At 37.9% G+C, this 18,198-nt stretch overlaps 1 protein-coding gene across 1 annotated transcript in view; it reads left to right on the forward strand.

Moving 5' to 3' along the window:
- Nucleotides 1-10,218: 10,218 nt before the first annotated feature.
- Nucleotides 10,219-18,198, forward strand: part of MPPED1 (metallophosphoesterase domain containing 1) — a 49,739-nt gene continuing 41,759 nt past the window's right edge. Inside the window, 3 exon segments of the mRNA XM_075759871.1 lie at nucleotides 10,219-10,260; nucleotides 10,262-10,461; nucleotides 15,629-15,810. Of these exon segments, the coding sequence (XP_075615986.1) occupies nucleotides 10,234-10,260; nucleotides 10,262-10,461; nucleotides 15,629-15,810 (409 nt within the window). The 5' untranslated portion in view covers nucleotides 10,219-10,233.

An 18,198-nucleotide genomic window follows, 5' to 3' on the forward strand; every position in this document is an offset into this window, starting at 1 on the left:
GAGACTCTCTGTTACTGCATGGTTGTACAGTGCCTAGCATAGTTTGCTGTTGGATTTCACTTGGTCTGTGGACACTCATAATAATAAATAGTAATACTAGGATTATTTCAACTTTGTGGGACAGCCTTTCTTCTAGTTCCTGGGTGGTAAGCAACAAAGTTTCTTACTCAGAGCTTATCTTCACTGTATTTCTGTTCTGAGGTATATCTCAGTTTTGCCCCTCAACACTTTGTCTCTAACATGAGCAGTTTTTGGTAAAGTTCAAGATACCTTGCCTATTGCAGCAGGGGTGGGATGGATTAAAACTCAGCTACTGCTAGTAGTTAACAATCTAGTACCTTGAACAAGAACCAAAAGAAAAATTCAACACTCTTCAGTGGAAACTTCAGATTTGGCAACACCAAAAATATGTTCTGGTTTCACCAGGTTGGTTAAGACAGAAAGGAAAAGAAAACACAAGAATGTGTAGTGGGTTCATTTCATTACTTTGATAATTTCCTCCTATGTATTTTTTCATTTCAATTTCCCTTTACTTTTTACCCCTGAACTGTTTGGCTTTGGTTTAGCATCTTTTGCATGACATGAAAATTTGTAGTCAGTCCAAATAAAATTTCCAAAAGAGTTTTTCAAGCATTTGGCGAATCAGCTGATGTACAGTGCGTACAGCTCAGAGTCACAGTTGGGAGGCAGACAGCCCGGTCACTGACCAACTATTCCCGTCACTTGGCACAGCCCACGCTGTGTTTTGCAGTGTGCTAGCTTCCACCTGAGCTAGCCTAGCTGCCATGGAATGCCGCGAGGGCGCTGTCAGTGTAGGTCTTCTCCTGAATCGTGCTTTGTTTATCAGTAACGTCTTCAGCTTCAGGGAGCGCAGTGATTTGAAACATCCCTGTGGGAGAAAGGTACTGTAGGACTGGATTCTTTGCTAATCAGGAGGATCCATTTTAGGTCTGAAGAATATCCAGAGGTGTTTGACCTGAAATGCTGCCCCTCAGGACTGTGTGTCTGGGAATTCCCCCAGACTACCTTTCCTCTCTCTTTTTCTTTGAAGCAAAGGGTTTAGTTGCCTTTGTCTTTGTTTCCTGTGGACCATGTAGGGGGGCTTTTTGTGGACATGACTTTATGGGTAGGAGGAGTGAGTGGCCTAAACAACTGTTGAGTATTTTTTCCTTGTATCAGTCCTGGGAGGATACCTGGAAAAATAAGCAGAACAAACCCAGTGACTCCCTCCCTGAACATTAATCAGATGACATGAAAGATTTCAATGGGATGGATGCAGCTAAATGAGTGAAAAGTGGAAACAACAAAATTATTAGGACAGTATACTTAATTTTCAAAGTTATGTGTCTAAGAGAAAAAGATACAGCTGTTAAGGATTTGCTTGATTAATCCAAGCCTTAATAGAAAAAAAAGATACGCTGATCTCAGAAGTAGTATCACTATAAATATATATACATGTAAGCTGTGTTCTACATTCCGCCTTATATACATTTGTGTGCTGGTACTTTGGCATTTCATTCATCTTGAACTAGAGGAATAGATTGGCCGCTTTTATTTTCCGTTCATGTGTATTGACATAGTCAAGATCAGGAACATTTCAAGAGCTGTTAGTGTTAGATTTCTTTCTGAAATTACATGAGAATATTGGCAATGGAAATTCATCCGCAGCTGAGAGGTGCTGCTGCACAAAAAGGGAAGAACTGTGAACTGTCTTACCAGTATTAACTTGCCTGTGTATGAAGCAGCAGCTCCCAGCTCCGGCTAAACTCAGAGCAGAGGAGTTGCTGCCTCTGCTGCTGGCTGTTCCTGGGGTGCTGTGTGCCGTTCACCTCCACCCTGAGCCACCCCGGCACCTCTGCTGTACTTTGCCGACCCACAGACTAATGCTGCTGGGTGACAAACGCTGATTTTGAATGCTTACGTGAAAACTACTTGAACTGTCTACTAAAATAATCATCTGCTCAGTATTAGACTTTGACGTATTCTGATGTAATTTTGGGATTGGAGCGAACATGCTAAACCAGATGGGATGTATTCTGCCCTCAGATATGCACGAATGATCGAATCGGTCAAATTCTGTGCATTTATACACCGTTTCCATTGAAATCGGTTTGAATAAAGTATGTGTCACAGGCAAGTGGCACAAGACCCAGCGGTGCATGTACAGATGAAGGCTAGGAAATGAGTGTGAGGCCACTTGTCACAAAAGGGGGAAGAAGAACATTCTTCAGTTAAAAATTAAACCAAACTGTTTCTTAAATATATAGTGTTTCAGTACTTAGATAGTCTTCTCGCTAAATAGTATTTTAGGAGATTCAAGAGCTTAATCAGATGACATGCCCAAATTGCAGACTGAAATGTAGAATCAACTCCCCGCAACCCTAATTTACTCCTGTTGGAATGTTCATTTTTGATCATTTTCCCACATAACCTGTATTTTTAGCTATTTTCTCTTAGAATGCATATAATCATTTTGGGACTTGTAGTTTGTATTTTATGAGTGTATACTCATGATTTTCAGTAATGTAGATTTTGAAATACTGCCAGAGATGAAGGCAAATTTTTTTAGAGTGAGAAATCAGCTTTGTGGCTTTTAGATATTTATTTAAAATTTCCTTCCCTACAAGTAATTACTTAAATAGATTAGCTACCTCTGCAGGTATTTTGGGATAAATACAGGTAATATTGAGCCAAATCAATATATTTTTTCAGGGAAAAGATTTGGGTTTACTTAAGAAAAATGTATCCATTTAAATATTTTATCCAAATATAATGTTTTATACATTCAGGCAAGACTGTATGTAGGATTACAATAATGCATTTAGCCTTGAGAAATGTTCAGTCTATTTGTAAATCTTAGAGTATTGCAGTGTTTAAATCTAAAATATATTTGATATATTGTAAAGTGGAAGTTTTAGGTGAAAACAAAGCAATATTATTAGGTTGTGTTTATTTTTTAAATGGAATAAATAAACAGTTATTTGTATGGATGAGAATTTGATTTAGAAAATGATACTGCTGATGAGCTAAAATAAAATTAAATCTTCGTAAACAGAATATTCAGTTACTGTAGTTTTGGGAACCTAGGTAGGGAAATGAGAAAAAGTAATTTAAAATCATAATAGTCATCATTCAAAATAAGACTAGCTAAGACGGTTTCTAAGTCATAACTGCTTTAAATAAATACAGAATTAGATTTCATAGGCAAATGCGCAATTTTTGTGTTTTCTGAACTCATTCATCTATCTCTTTTTCTGGATGCCAGGTCAGGACTTTGGCATATAGTAGGTCCAGTATATTTTTGGAGGGAACTCCACAGAAGTGGATGTTAGGGCATAGTTCCAGAAGACAAATAATTTATCTCATTTCCTACGTGCTGTGCCTATATAATCTTCAAGCTAACAAGTATGTTAGTGTTCTTTATAAATAAAGTAATGAGAGAAACGTATAATATTTGTGTTTGAAAGCAATGGAAGAAAGTTAATTTGAAGAAAAAAATGAATTTCAGTGAAGAATTTTGTCATACCATATTTGGCAGGTCATTATAATCAGGAAAGGAGAACAATGATGTGTGTTTTAGCATGGTGAGAAATATCTTGGGGGATTTTTTTGTTTTGTTTTTTTTCTAATGCAGGTTAAAGTAATTGTAATTACAGAGAAAGAAGAAGTCTTATTTAAGTCACTGAATTTTTTTCACATTCCAAACCAGATTGCTCAGTGCCATGTAGATCTGCAGTTGACAAATTGATGAGGCACCGAAGTATTCATTGATAGGTGAAATAGGAGATTCTAAACAGAAGAGGATAGATCTTGCATTTCTTTTCATTGAAGTCAGTAGGATTTTGAGGCATATGAGTAACTCAGAATTATGCCCTCTGGTTTTGGTTATATGGGTGGGAACAGCTCTGACTTCCAGGGAAAAGATATGGTCACGGAACTGAGTATTATTTGACTGATAACAGTTAGCAAATTTAGATTTGCTGGCACAGAAAAACATTTCAGATGATGTGTTTTAGAAGACCGCCCAAAGAGCATCCTTAATAAATCGTGGGGATGGTATAACTTCTTTCGGCAGAAGCCACCAAAGAGAGCAGAGACTGAAAAATGGGATGCTTAAGATCTCTTTCAAATAAAGATAAACCATAGGCAAAGGTTTTGGAAAATACCATAGTGGAGCATATGTGCTGTAGTTACCAGATAAGGATTGTGAAATCTGTGGTAAAAGCCATAATAAAGAGGCATTTGTAAAGGCTTTATTCCAATTTTTGACCTTACAACCACTTTAGAAATGTGCACAGCAATATACCTACATGTTATACAGGGGGTTTGGAACTAGATCTTTAAGGTGCCTTCCAACCCAAACCATTCTATGATTCTATACCCCGAGGAGCAGATGGAGCAGTATATGTTGCCATTTCATGGTACCCACAGAATGGATCGGTGAGCGTGTTCCTTCCCCCCCCCCGCCCCGCCCTGAGACGAATCTGCGTTACAAAACTCACCCTCATTTGTCTGTTTATTTGCTGCTTGAAAGCGGGGATTTGTTCACCTGCGTGGCGATGGAGTCAGAGCTGCCCTTCAGCTGTGGTCTGTGTGGCGGAGGCCTGAGGCCCGCAGGCCAGCCAGGGAAGCGCCAGGGAAGCACGCCAGGCCCTCTGCGCACGCTCTCTCTGCTGGGGATGGAGGGCTGCAGACTCGAAGGCTGTCACCCTGGCACGTTTCACCATCGCTAAACTGGCATTTAGAAAAACTAAGGCTCTCAAATGCCATACTGCTTCTGTAGCTGAAGTAGGGTTAGGTTTCCCAGCAGGATTCCAGGTTGCTACAATCATCATGAAGAACTCTGGGTGGTTTGTAAGGACGGTAAGCACCTTAAATGACACCACATACTATGAGATTCAAATTCAGTTATCCTTGAGGAGTCTGTTGGGTTTTTAACACTGTTGTTTACTTCTCATTGACAAAATTTGCAGGTACATAAGTGCATATTTCACTTCAATACATTGCAGTTTTATTTGTTTATTTTTTAAATGCAATGGGAAATGTTTCTATGACTAACAGTATTCATTTAGAAAGCCTAATGATTCCATCAGTAGAAATGTGCATGTTCGACCTTAAAGTCTGCAAGTGTGTTGATGACATTTGATTATGCTGCCTTCACTTTAAAGTCCTCATTTGTCAAGTGAGTCCAAACCAGTCTGTAAGGGAAGACTTGGTGGTTTTGGTTTGCCAGGACTTGCATTCTGTTTCAGAAAATGAAGAGGAGGAAGAGGAGAGTGTATCCCTTTGGAAAAGCTTTCATCGGCAGAGTGATTTGCCTGGCTCATCCTTTCTCACGGAATAATGCCTTTTTAGGCTTATTTCAGTATTCATTTCCCGACAGCAGAACTGAAGATAGCAGACTAATTCCATTGATTTGCTTCTATCTCGAGTATCTGAAATGAGTATTTTAGACAGTAAAAAACCTTTAGAATTTTCAGCCTTTTCTCATAGTAAGTGATTGCTTTACTGATTCCAGTATGTTCACTTATTGCTGGTCAGTCTATAACAAGGTTTTTTGGGGGGGGTTGAAACAAAATTAGTAATTTGTGATAATGAAGCCAATCACTAGTGATTATAGGAATGTTACTATGACAATTGGGACCATTGCTGCAGAATACTCCAGTGCATTTTTTGTGTTTAAATAAAGTGTCTACTTCCCCATGTCAAGGATGACCTGACAGTTTATGAAGAGCATTGTAGTGCAGTATAGGGGAAGATCTGAACTCTTGACGAAGCTCTTGGAAGGGTTCCTAGTTAACAGTATCCAAGATATGCACAAGAAGCAAGTGTGTCACTATGTGGTCTATCACAAACTCTCACGCGCTTCTTTAAGGTATTTTACTGCTGTTGTCTTACAGGCTTTCCCTGAAAAAATATGGCTTTGATGTTTTATAGCTGCATGAAAACGCTCTTTTTTTTTTTTTTTATACTACATTTCGTTTCTTCATTGCCTCCCCAAATCCCAGCTTGTCAGACTCTCTGAACAAAATAACATGTTTTCTGTAGCTACCTGTTTGCCACTGATCTTGGTACTGCTGAAAGTCCCAGCACCTTCTTCTTTCTCTGTTATTAGTGCAAAATCTGGCAACTCTCTTCAACTTAAACTTGTGCTGGGGTGTGCTATAGCCATATTGTGCTTTTGACCTCCAGACTTTTTGTAACCTAGTGAAGTTCATTGCTCAACAGATAACTCCTTCTCAGTTTTCTCTCTTAATTTATAACTTCTTTTTTTATTATCATCATTATAATCAGTATTTTATCTTGGTTTCTAATTACTATTTCAGTGACATCTGCTTGAGCCATGTTGTTTTCAAGTCTAGATTCATATTTTGTGTTGCTGGAATAGTTTTCAAGAAGTCTCAGCATAGTTTTTAGGCTCGAATCAAAGGGTAGATGATGGGGGGAACAGTGGGGACAATGGAATGAGATATGGTGAGACAGTGGACATGAGAGTGAACTGAGGGATGCGCATGGAATAAAGCAGAATCTGTGAGTGACAAAATGAGATTAAAATAAAACGTTGGCTTGAAATGGAAAAAAGAGAAATAGGATGCATAAATAGGCTGGAAAATTCACGTAAAAGAGGGAAATAATTATGCCAGCTATACAAGAAGACTGTGAGATGAAAATACCAGAAATTCGAGGCTGAAAAAGTAAAAAAAAAATCTTCATACAAAGGATTTAAGTATACATCTGGGTTGAAGCACCTGCCTAGTCCAGTAATTCCTCAGGAGAGATGTTGCAATCCGCATAGTTTATGGCCAGATACAAAGCCTTCTGAAGACGATGGAGCAGTGTCCATTGTACACAGTGGTCACAGCTCTGTGAACATTTGAGCACATGCTGGAGAAAGCAGCAGAAAAATAATGTATGGAGAACATTCCTGCCATCAGTAAGAAGATGGCTTAGCTGATTTAATAGCTTTTTCTCAGTCTGTGATTCTAACAGCCAGGTTTGTGATATTTATTTTAGTATTCATGTTCTTGCAGTCCTTTTTACATTTCTCTGTTTTTCGCTGGCAGACATCCCGCAGCTCCATAAGTCTGGGGGAAGAGGATGGTTAGCATGTTGTTGCTGTGGGGATTTGAGTCTTAATGCTCTGTGTTGTTAATGCTGGGCATATAATTTTAAAACTTGCATGTTATAGAAGCAGATAATTATTTCCCTGCTGCATTTCATCCTTTGGTTTGGGAAAGGAAGAAATTTCAGAATATTAAAAGAAAGAAAAAGTTACAATTTGGGGGACTATTGAAAATGGAAACAGAAAGAGGGGAGTAATGGGTGTCAGTCTGGTTATCAGTCAAGCTGGAAAGAGACAGCTTGTTCTGTCGAACACCAAGAATGTTTGTAGTCAGCCAACCACTTATGCAGGAAGAAAACCCTAGACTGAAAGGTAAGGTTCAAAGACATCTGTGTATGTTTCTGAAATGAGCTTGAATTAAGCTTGCTATTGAATTATGCTTACTGATTATGTGTGTTACATATCTAATTGTTGTTTAGCACAGGCTATTCATATGATTGCTAGCTATTTTAATTTCATTGCAAGATCTGGCTCTTTCTTCTCCAGTCTTGGATGTTTTTTATGTGTCCAGGGTTGACGTTGGGTGACTGTCATTTGGCAGAAGGCTTAGCAGTGCTGTGGCATCTCTTCCCCCCCCCCCCCCCCTTTTTTTCCCCTTACCTCAAGTGAAATACATTCCCTTCCCATTGTCTACATGTTTATATGGTGAACTTCTTGCTGAATATCTGTGACTAGCATCCACTCAAGCTGGCCTAATGGTGTGATTCACACTCCCATGTGCAAGGATTGATTCCCTGCTTAAAAGAACTTTTCAGCACTAAAGGGTATATCAGCGGTGTGCTGGCTGTGGTTTCTTTCTGTTTGCAAACAAATTTGTTCTTTTTGAGTTAGTTTGTGTTGGTAAGTGGTATTTTCCACTTACCCAGGAAGAAGAAGCAGAGCTTAAGAGTGGATATTGGGGTACGTGCATACATCTGCTTTTTCTGCAGCAGATTTGATGTGCAACTTGAGAGAAGTCATAAAAGACAGGACCCAAAGAGGAGGCTGACAGAAGACATTTTCTCAGCTGCTGTGATCTCCTGAGAACTTAGGAAGGCCAAAGGGAGATTCTAGGTCTCCAAGGCAGCGCCTTTGTAACTGCAGTTTAGTTGTGTGGGCATAGTCCGTGAATTATAAAGCAAAGGCTATGTTTTTCAGGTAGTTTGAAATCCTTATGCAGAGCTGTGGAATCATAAATTATTAATTTTACTGGAGAATATTTCTAGAGGTCACCAGTTCTAATAGTTTCTTTCAAACAGAAGTAAGTTCACTTAGAACAGTTTGCCCCCTATAAAATCTCTGACCTTGCCTATTCAAACTTCTTTACAAATGCATCATTTAACACAGGAAGCTCCTCAGGGAGGGTTCTTCACATCTGCCATCATAATTTCTTATTTCCTAAATGCAGCAATTTGTACTTGATTATTCTTACAAGGATCGTGCCTCCCTTCCCTCCCCCTGCTCTGGCACATTCCTTTGTGCTGCAGCTTGTTCCATAGCCTGAACACAGCATCTGAGAGTGCTTAAAATCCAAAATTTTCTTTGTTGTTATTCTACCATTCCTTTACCACTCAGTTCTAGGGGAGGGCATGAAGGAATCTGCTTTTATTCTCAGACTGTTTTCCTGTGGGTTGTTAGTGACAGCAAGTTGTCATCTTTTTACAGCCATTCAGCAAGTAACAAAACTGAGCTGAATCTCTCATTCCAGTTTCCTAAGGACAAGATTTCCCCAAACAAAAATACACTGCCACTTCTTGGAGCACTTAACATCTGTAGTAGTTAAGCAGAGGACTGAAGCCCAGATTTTTAAAGATTCTTAGGTGCTTGACTGCCACTAGAACTGAATTGGACCAAAGTACCTGTAAATAGCTTTAAAAATTTGAGTGACTATGAAGACCTCACTCATCCATCACTCTTGGCAGTGGTCCCTTCAGAATGGAAGTAAGGCACATCAGTAAGGTCACATGAAATACTTGTAGTCCAACTTTCCAGAAACTGCACGTATTAAGTGAATTGCTGCATTCTAGCATGGCTTTTCCTGAAATACTTCTTCTGAAGCAGATTACTTATATTCCCTGGAAGAAAAGAGCCCTTGCTTGCATGAAAGTAAATATTTAAGACAGACAACTTTTAAAAAGGATGCAGAATTATACTGTAAAAATACCCACCTTTATAGCTTATAATCCATTTTTTATTAAAACTGGGAAATAAAAGTAAAATTCTCATTTAAATTGCTTTCTGCTGTTTCTAGGGGATACTCTTTACATTCCAGTTGGTTTCACTTTGCTGTTCTTCTACCCATTTTCAGTGCTGCTGCTCTAGACTTGCATAACCTTCAGGGAAAAATTTATTCCCAAACATAAAGCCTGTATGGATTTTACTTTTTTTAATATTTAGTAACATTTAACTCTGTGTTAGCCTTTGAATCACTTTCTTTTCCAGTGAATCAAGAATGTTGGGCTAGTGCTGACTGAGAAGAGAATGTCGGTGAAGGGGGGAGCCCTTCAGATCCGTGGCAGGAGTTCCTTCTGTGATATTGTAAAACCAGGACCAAGTGTACAGAAGGCTGTTTGCTCTGTTCCCTAGGATGTAAAGAACAACCACTTGCAATATTTCCTTGTAATAAATGGCGCAGACTTTCTGAAGAATTGGTTAAAACTGGTTCTTGTTTAATTAACTCACATTTTAGTCATGCACAGATGTGTATTCCATTTTGTGTTTGGTGGGGTTTTTTTGAAGGAGGATGGGAAATAAACATTCAGCAATGCAATAAAAAAAAGAAAGGAAAGGAAATGATTCTGTTGAAGAAACATTATTTGACCTGCCATTCTGAAGAATGACTGCCTTGCCTTTTAGATTTGTATTAAATGTCTGAAATCCTTGAGCAAGTTGCCCCTTTCACTCCCTGCTTCCCATCCCCAACTAAAGTACATTCATCAAATTGCTGAGTGGGAAAGGTTTGTGATGAGTTCTTTAAACTGTGTGTCTTTTAGCTTCCATATCCCCCCTTCATCTTAATCTTATATTAAATAAAGCAAATTCCAAACAGATTAACTGTCAAACAGTTATGCTCCATCTCTTCAATTTGCTTTCAGGTTTTTTGAAGGGGAGCGTGCTGATTAGGTAAGGAGATGTCATGGTCTTCTTCCATCGATGTAGGAAGATAGCAGATATGATCGCCTGAAAAAGCTGAACTACACTGCAAGCATGGCTTTCGCCCAGTCGCACATTATGGCAGCTAGAAGGCATCAGCACAGTAGACTCATAATCGAAGTGGATGAGTACAGCTCCAACCCCACACAGGCTTTCACGTTCTACAACATTAACCAGGGACGTTTTCAGCCCCCACATGTGCAAATGTAAGTATTATAGTTTTGTTATTGCTCCAGCACAGCCTTCTGAATTGTTATTGCCTTGTCGATGTGGTATTTGATGGACCAGTCAAAAAGAATTCAAAGAACACTGTTTTGCTGCCTTTCTAATAATAATTACCATAATGATACAAAATCAGTCCATTTGGAAAGTATAAGTACTTTGTTAAAGGACGGGAGAAAGATCACTCTGCTAGCATAACTTTAATACATAATACTCACGTATTAAAAAGAAAAATAAACAACAAACAGTGGTAATAAAATAAAAGATGGTACAAGGATGGTACTTTCTGCAATCTTAATAATGTTTGTTTGCATTGTGCACTTGCTTATTCATGTAAATAGCTGTTGAAAATTCCAAGCCTGTATCCATTTTGTATACTGTTTTGTTAGTTATATTGCAGCTACATACAAGGAAAAATCACATCAATAAATAAAATAGTGTGGGCACCCATCCGATAACTTACTTTCATACCAATGTGCCGAAGATGCCAAGTGCTTAAAGAGTAATTAAAATAATGTGTTTGTTTCTGACTTCTTATATAATGACAACATCAGTAAAATTAACTGCTCTAAATGATTTACTTGCAATGTAAAGTGGAGAATTACAATTACAAAATGAAACTTGCCATAAAGTTTAAAGCCAGAAGGAAGAGCAAAACACTAAAGCTATTACAAATAAATTAAGTATAAAATTCTACTGTAAAATATTTTTATAGGGAATAAAAATGTCTGCACCATTTTATTGAGTTTATTAAAGAGAGAAGCAGCCTTATCTTTAGATCAGAAGGCTGGTTTCCATTTTTTTACAGGAAACTTTTTTTCCTTTAGGAAGACTGAATAAATAATCACCTCATTCACATTTTTGGTGTTTAATATGACTCAGTAATTTGCAAACATAGGCCATGATTTCTGCAGTTAAAAAACTCAGCAGTGATGACTGGTTGAACGCGATGTGTCTATTTAGCGTGTGCTTATGTACATTCTTTGGCATAATTTAGATATTATATTAAAAAATTGAAGACTAACAGGTATACCAGGGTGGTGAGCGAACACTCAGTTTTTGAGGGCAGTGTATTAGCTTATGGTCTGTGTTGGGGATTTTTAGGTACTGTTGAAATGCAAACAGTAAAATGAGTTGAGTGTTAGCACTGGGAAACATCTTTTGTTTATAGAGCTAGCAAATGGTAGCAAAAGTACAAACAAACGAATGTGGATTCAGAAATACTTTTACAAATGAAAATAACAAATAAAGCAACCTGCATTTGGTGAAGCTTAGCCATTCTTTGTGAGTATTCAGACAGTTCCTGGGCACTCGTGAATTTGTTCCCTGGTCTTAAAAGCTGCAAGTTTTTAAGTGGGCTGAAAATAAGTTATTTATTTATTAGTATCCACTTGGAACTTAACAATACGCTTTTTAAACTTCTAACCAGTAACAAATCATATTACTGGAGGGCTTAGACAATCAAGTGTGTGATAGAAGTTCAGCACCTAAGCAAGTAGTTGAAAATAAGGTATCCTTAGAAAATGGATCCTCAGAAGAGTTTAGCAATCTCTCATGAATGGTTAATACTATTGAAGAAGCTTGTGCAAATAGAAGAACAGGCTAAATCAATTGAAACATTTACCACAATCTGCCCTACTCTTTCTCTTGGTACAGAAATTGTAAATAATGTCTGACTACCAGCAGGATTGCTTTTGCCTCCAACCAATTAATAGAATAATAACAAAGGGAAAAGTAGACATAAAAAGTATGACAAAAGCACCTTTTATTCACATGATTGTTATGGGTGAAATCTTAGCCCATGCAAGTTTTGTCATTAACTTCAGGGAGGTGAGGGCTTTGCCTTGTCTTTGTGTGCAGTTCAAAACACCTAGATTATTAATGTTGCAGGCAATCATAAACAGATTTCACATAGACCTGTTAACATCTGAACTCATAGTAAACTACTTTAAGCATGGGGTGGGGGAGGGTTTGTGCTTCTTCTGAATTCAGTCTTGCAGCTCTTCCTTGGTCCTTCGTGCAGTTTTATATTTCTTGTTTCACTTTTTCGCACCCATATCATGCTGACAGCCCTTCCTAGCCCTATCTTAGTCTGGCATTGCTGTGCTTGTGAGATGACTGGGTCACCACTGACAAGAAGGGTGGTGAATTGTGATAGTGTTTTGAAGTCCATCAGTCATTTCTGGGAAGTTCCTGTCTTGCTCCTGTGTGAAAGCACTGAAATCTAGTGTATAAATGAACCTCAGGCAGTGTCTTTGCTCTGAGATTTTTTAACTGTGGTTTTCAGTTTCTCTGCAAGTTTTCATACTGCTTTAAAGGAAAACAAAAGAATTTGCACAAAAATAATCAGCAGATCTTTATTCCTCTGCTCACGCTGCAAGCAGTGCCTTGGGTGTCGGTGTGACAGCTGCTGTGGGAATGCGTTACACAAGAATCTGGGGATCGAGCCTTCAGAAATGATTTCCAGTAATACAACTTAGATGCGTTTCTGAAACTTGACATATGTTTTTACCTGTATCCGGCCTCAGTGTGTGCATATAACTTCACTGTGAAAATCTGCATCTCATTTATTTGGTTTTTTTGTATTGATGCCTTTTTCCCATGAAAATTCTCTGGCCCATTGCACAGGATTTAAAAGTTATACATACCACAGCAATCAGGAAAATGCTGTCCACATCTTCCCCATCCCCATCCAAACTCTAAGAAAAAGCATGTGTATCATGTGCTGCATGGGTTGCCATGGTAAGTGTGTTGGTTTTTCCATCCAGCTTCAGAGGAGCAACATGTGAAATGCATGCTACTCCCCAACACCCAACTTACTGCTGTGCTGAGCTTTAAAAAGATATGTGAAGGAGAAGTACTTGCTTTAAAGGCTGTCCTACCATGAAAAGTCAAAAAGTGGTGGTTTAGACCAGTTCATATCCTTATGTTGTACCAGCGTAGTATGCATAATTTAAATCTGGCTTACTAATATGACCTGTAACTAATTTTGGGCAGTGCTGGGCAGTAATCAGGAATTTGCCTACTGAACTGATGTTTAATCATTTTAGCTTAAATGGCTGCAAAGATAGCCAGAGTCAGCTCCCCTTCGTTTTTATCCAGCCATCCCAGTTCATTTTGAGGAGGAACTCCATGAGCTGAATGCATTACCCTTCACACAGCTCAGACCTTATGACAAGCCTCACTCACTAGTCTAAAACCCGCCATTCACCATCCATATTCCTTTGTGCCCCTGCTACCTCCACTCACCCGCCACCCATAGAGCTCACTCTATGGCAGCTCTCTTCCCTAACATCAGCATTTTTAACATGTGATGGTAGTCATGCAGCTGCACTGTTTGAGGTTGTGACTTGTGATGCCTAACTCCCCCCTGCATCTAACTCTCTTTTATTCATGTGCCCTTCTACACGTGCCTGTGGTCCTCCTGCAACACACGCACTCCCTCAGCCCTACATGCGGTGTTTGCAGTTGCTCTCTCTCAACGTCCAAGCGTTCCACTCTTTGTCCGCCAAGTTTTACAATTTCCAGTACATGTTTGTTTACATATCTCACTAGCACGTACATACTGCTGGGTATTCATTAGGTATGATTTGATCACAGCTGGTTTTACTCCTTACCTCTTGTTTGGTCACTTTCTGCACAAAAACTGGAACTTCAGAAAGATGACTACAAGGTACTTGTACTAAAAGGCTGTTTCTCCAGTACTACTGTAAAAACCCCAGCATCTCTTCTTCCTAAAAAGATAAAGGAAAGACTGATACAAAACAATTTGTTCATACTCTAGTTTTGTAGTTATATTGTAGAAAATGCTAAGAACTTTTTCTATATTTAACAAGGTTTGAATGTTTTAGACTTATTCCTCACTCTCTCACTAATCTTGTGAAGTTGTCAAAACCACCTCAGTTTACCTGCTTATAAATATCATAGAATTCTTCTTTGACTTAGGGAACAGATTGCATGATTAAAGATTATTATTGTATGTCTTTCAAGCAATAAAATACCTTCTGAAAATTTACCCAGTAAACAGGGGTAGTATTATTAATAGCAAAGATCTCCAACATTTTTCTGAGTTTATTTATATAAAAGTAGGCTCCTGCATTGAAGCACAACCAGCAAGGGATAGGGATATGTATTATATACTGCAACAGTGAACAAAACTAATTTTATTTGTCCTTTCAAAATAAATGTTGTAAAAGTAAAATAATTCATAACAATTCTGTATATCTCTCTTGTTTCTAGTGACATAAATATAACTCTTGCATCTCTGGCTTTTTTATTTTATTCCACCAGAATTCCCTAACTGGAATGGCAGATTTCGTATAGCTCTGTATAGATACATTTGCTTCTATATATTCTAACAAAATATGGATTGAGGGTAGAAAGATTGAGTTGAACATAAGTATTCCTCATATAGCAGAGAGGTGTTCTCTGCCTTCCTCTTCTAAATCATAAGTAAGTCTCATCAAACTGGGTCAGATCTTTTCATTTCCTCAGTTTTGAATATCGAGATTGGGCTCTGAACAATGCAGCCTCACCCTTCACAGCATCTGATTTCATTTAGTATAATTAAGCCCAGAAAGTTGCCACATTTGTCCTGACAATAGTCAGGCTTGAACGTACATTTACAGCTGTTGTCAGGAGAGTTCTTATCTTGCTTTGCATTAACACACTGAAACATATCTCCAAAATGTGTTAATTAAATTTGCTGAAATTATATAACTTGCAGAAAAAAGTTATAATTAGAAAAAATGCATTGAAATGTATTTATGTATCTAAAATAAATCTTTTCCCTGTGTACCATGTAATGATATTTAAACAATGAAACGGGATAGTACTGTTCCTTTGAAACTGGCAATGTCTTTGATTTATTTTTAAGTATTTGTTTCAGAGTTACTGCCATAGTTCAATCTTTTTTTCTTAATCTCTTTAAATTAATCCATCTACCCAACAAATACTGAAAATGTTGTGATGTGAACATCAAGAATTTTTACACCTCCCATTAGTGTTAGGTTTGTTTTAATAAATCCCTTCCATCAGACAGATCTAGAAGTCTGTGTAATCTTTTGTAAAGGTAAAAGTATTAGAATTGCAAAGTAGATGGTAAGAAGTACATAAGTACTTTATAACCTTGTTATGATGCGTTTCCTACAGGGTTGATCCGGTGCCCCATGATGCTCCCAAACCTCCAGGATATACACGATTTGTCTGTATTTCTGATACTCACTCAAGAACTGATCCCATCCAAATGCCATATGGAGATGTGTTAATACATGCTGGTGATTTTACTGAGCTGGGACTTCCTAGTGAAGTAAAAAAATTCAACGAATGGCTAGGTAGGTATTGAATTCTGTGTGGATTTGAAAGTAAATTTGTTTACTGATTGTATCTGCCCCTTCTGCCTCCCAGTAAAAACCATCATGCACTCAGAAATTATGAATATTAATTTGGTTTTTAAATTTGAATGGTAATGAGCAGGAATCAGATTTTTTTTTTTACAAATATTTTTGCATTTTTCCAACTGAGCAAATAAGATTTGTGAGACTATTCATCTGTTCTGCCTTCACACTCTCAAGTGTACATTAAGCAACTTCTTGGTGTTAGCAACAATTTAAGTCAGTAGGCCTTCGATGATTTACATAAAACCTCTTACATACATTGTTATGGCTTTGCTTCCCTGCAAAAAAAAGTTGTTGTGACTGAAAACATTTGTCTGTTTAACCCCGGAGGCTCATAGTTTTTTTATCTGAGGCTCAGCTGCACCACAGTGATGAATTCCAAACAAAGCAAAACGTGTGCCTGTGGTTGCTGTCTTGGATGTAGCAGACCAGATGTAGATGCCTTCTGTAGGCAACTGTTGGCATTGGTAACTGAAATTCTGTTCCACTGGGCAAGAGAGTGGTGATTTACATGTGCTTCTGCAATGTTTTGGGTATGCTAAAAAAAAAAAGACAGTGACAATTGGAAAGCATACACTGTATCCAGACAAAAACCCTGATAGGTATTGCTTCTGCAGCAGCGTGGATACCTTAATTTGCAATAAAAATGGATTCTTAATTCTGATGCTTCATTATCAAAAAAGGGTGAGAGGAAATGAAGGAGTTGGAGAGAGAAAGAACACAGTTTAAGGGTAAAATAGATTTTAGTTTTTAGATTGATTTTCCTTCCTGTAGTTTACATTTTTGCATTTTTCCTGTCTTTATTGCTACATACTACAGCATTCCACACTAAGGCATAAAGTAGACAGATGCATGTAGGCTGAAATGGAATATAAAAAAAAGTCGAGACTTCACAATTTAAACAAATATTTACTAGCAAATAATTATCAGCAAGGCTGACAAATGTTTATTTGAGCTTGGGAACCCAATAATATGTCCCACATGGAACAACTGCATTGTTCTGTGAGTATTAAGGTAGGGACAGCATGTGGAAGTGCCCTCACCTCTGTATCCAAATGTGCACAGGTTGGTTGTAAAACACAAACCAAATTTTAATCCTATTTTGTAGGTCTCTACGATGTAGTATAATAATGTACTGAAAACAGCATATAAAGATTATATAAACCATATGGTTATCCCTTCTAAATAATACCCATTTTATTTATCTGCTAGTGTGGGAAGAAAAGTGCTTTGGGATATTGGTAGCAAGCAGGGATGGGGGCTACACACATTACTTGCTGCACAGTTTTTGTCTCCCTGGTTCTCCATCTGCCTCCCTGCTGGTCACAGCTGTACAGTGTTCTGAAGAAGTCCTTAAGCTGAAATCCTCTTGGTATGGTAGGGAGATTTCCCAAGGCATTTCTGTGATGGTCTCTTCATCATTTTTATTCCAAAAGAGGGCTTAATTTTCTGACTTCTCAGGCATGCTTCCAATTTCATGGTAGTGCACGATTTGGGAAAAGGTGATCTTGATGGTTAGAGTCGTATTTTTGCAGAAGCATCTTTGAGATATGCAAATTTAGCAAGTTAAAGATTATATTTTTAGTTTCTTGGCAATTTGAAAAAAATGCAAAATTTAACTTAGTTTTTTAATTCATTCTGGAAAATCCAATAGAAAAATAATTTGGGGTCACTACATAGGTTGCAATCAGCTAGCATTTAAAGTTTTGTTTCAGTTCAAAATTGTAAACTTTTTTTTTTAAACTACTGTCAATGAAATGTCAAAACGGAAACTTCAGATTTTTTTGAAAGTTGTTTTTTTTTTTTAAAATGAACAATTTATCAACTCTTGAATACCTTGAATGTTTGCAAAATCTATAGTAAATGGTGGAATGGTTAAAAATGTTCTCTTTGGGAAGATTAAATTTCAAAAGTTTTTGCTGGTTGTCCATTTTGTTGTTAAAGGCACTAGTCTCCAACAGTTTTGATTTTTCTAGATAGATAGCTGCTTGCAGTAGCTGCCATAATTTTGCAACTCCCACAGCCTACCCAACCTTCTCCTTCTTTCTTGGCTTAACATTTTACTTGTTCCTTGAGAAACTAATTGACAGACTCTGGCACAGACTTGTACCTCCACTGTCATTCTTACCTGCTGCCCCCAAATTTCCCTGTCTGTTTCTTCATCCCATACTGCAGGGCTCGCCTTCCCACTTAGTTGTTTAGTTCGGTGTCAAATCTGTGTCTTTTGCCATCATTAGACTATAATTTTATTTATGCCTTGGTATAAACACTAGAGTGTTTGCTACACCTTCCCTTGATCTCTGCTTCCTCTTAGGCATGAGATAC

This window comes from Balearica regulorum, chromosome 1 (genome assembly GCF_011004875.1).
Source record: "Balearica regulorum gibbericeps isolate bBalReg1 chromosome 1, bBalReg1.pri, whole genome shotgun sequence".
In the NCBI taxonomy this organism is placed as follows: Eukaryota; Metazoa; Chordata; class Aves; order Gruiformes; family Gruidae; genus Balearica; species Balearica regulorum.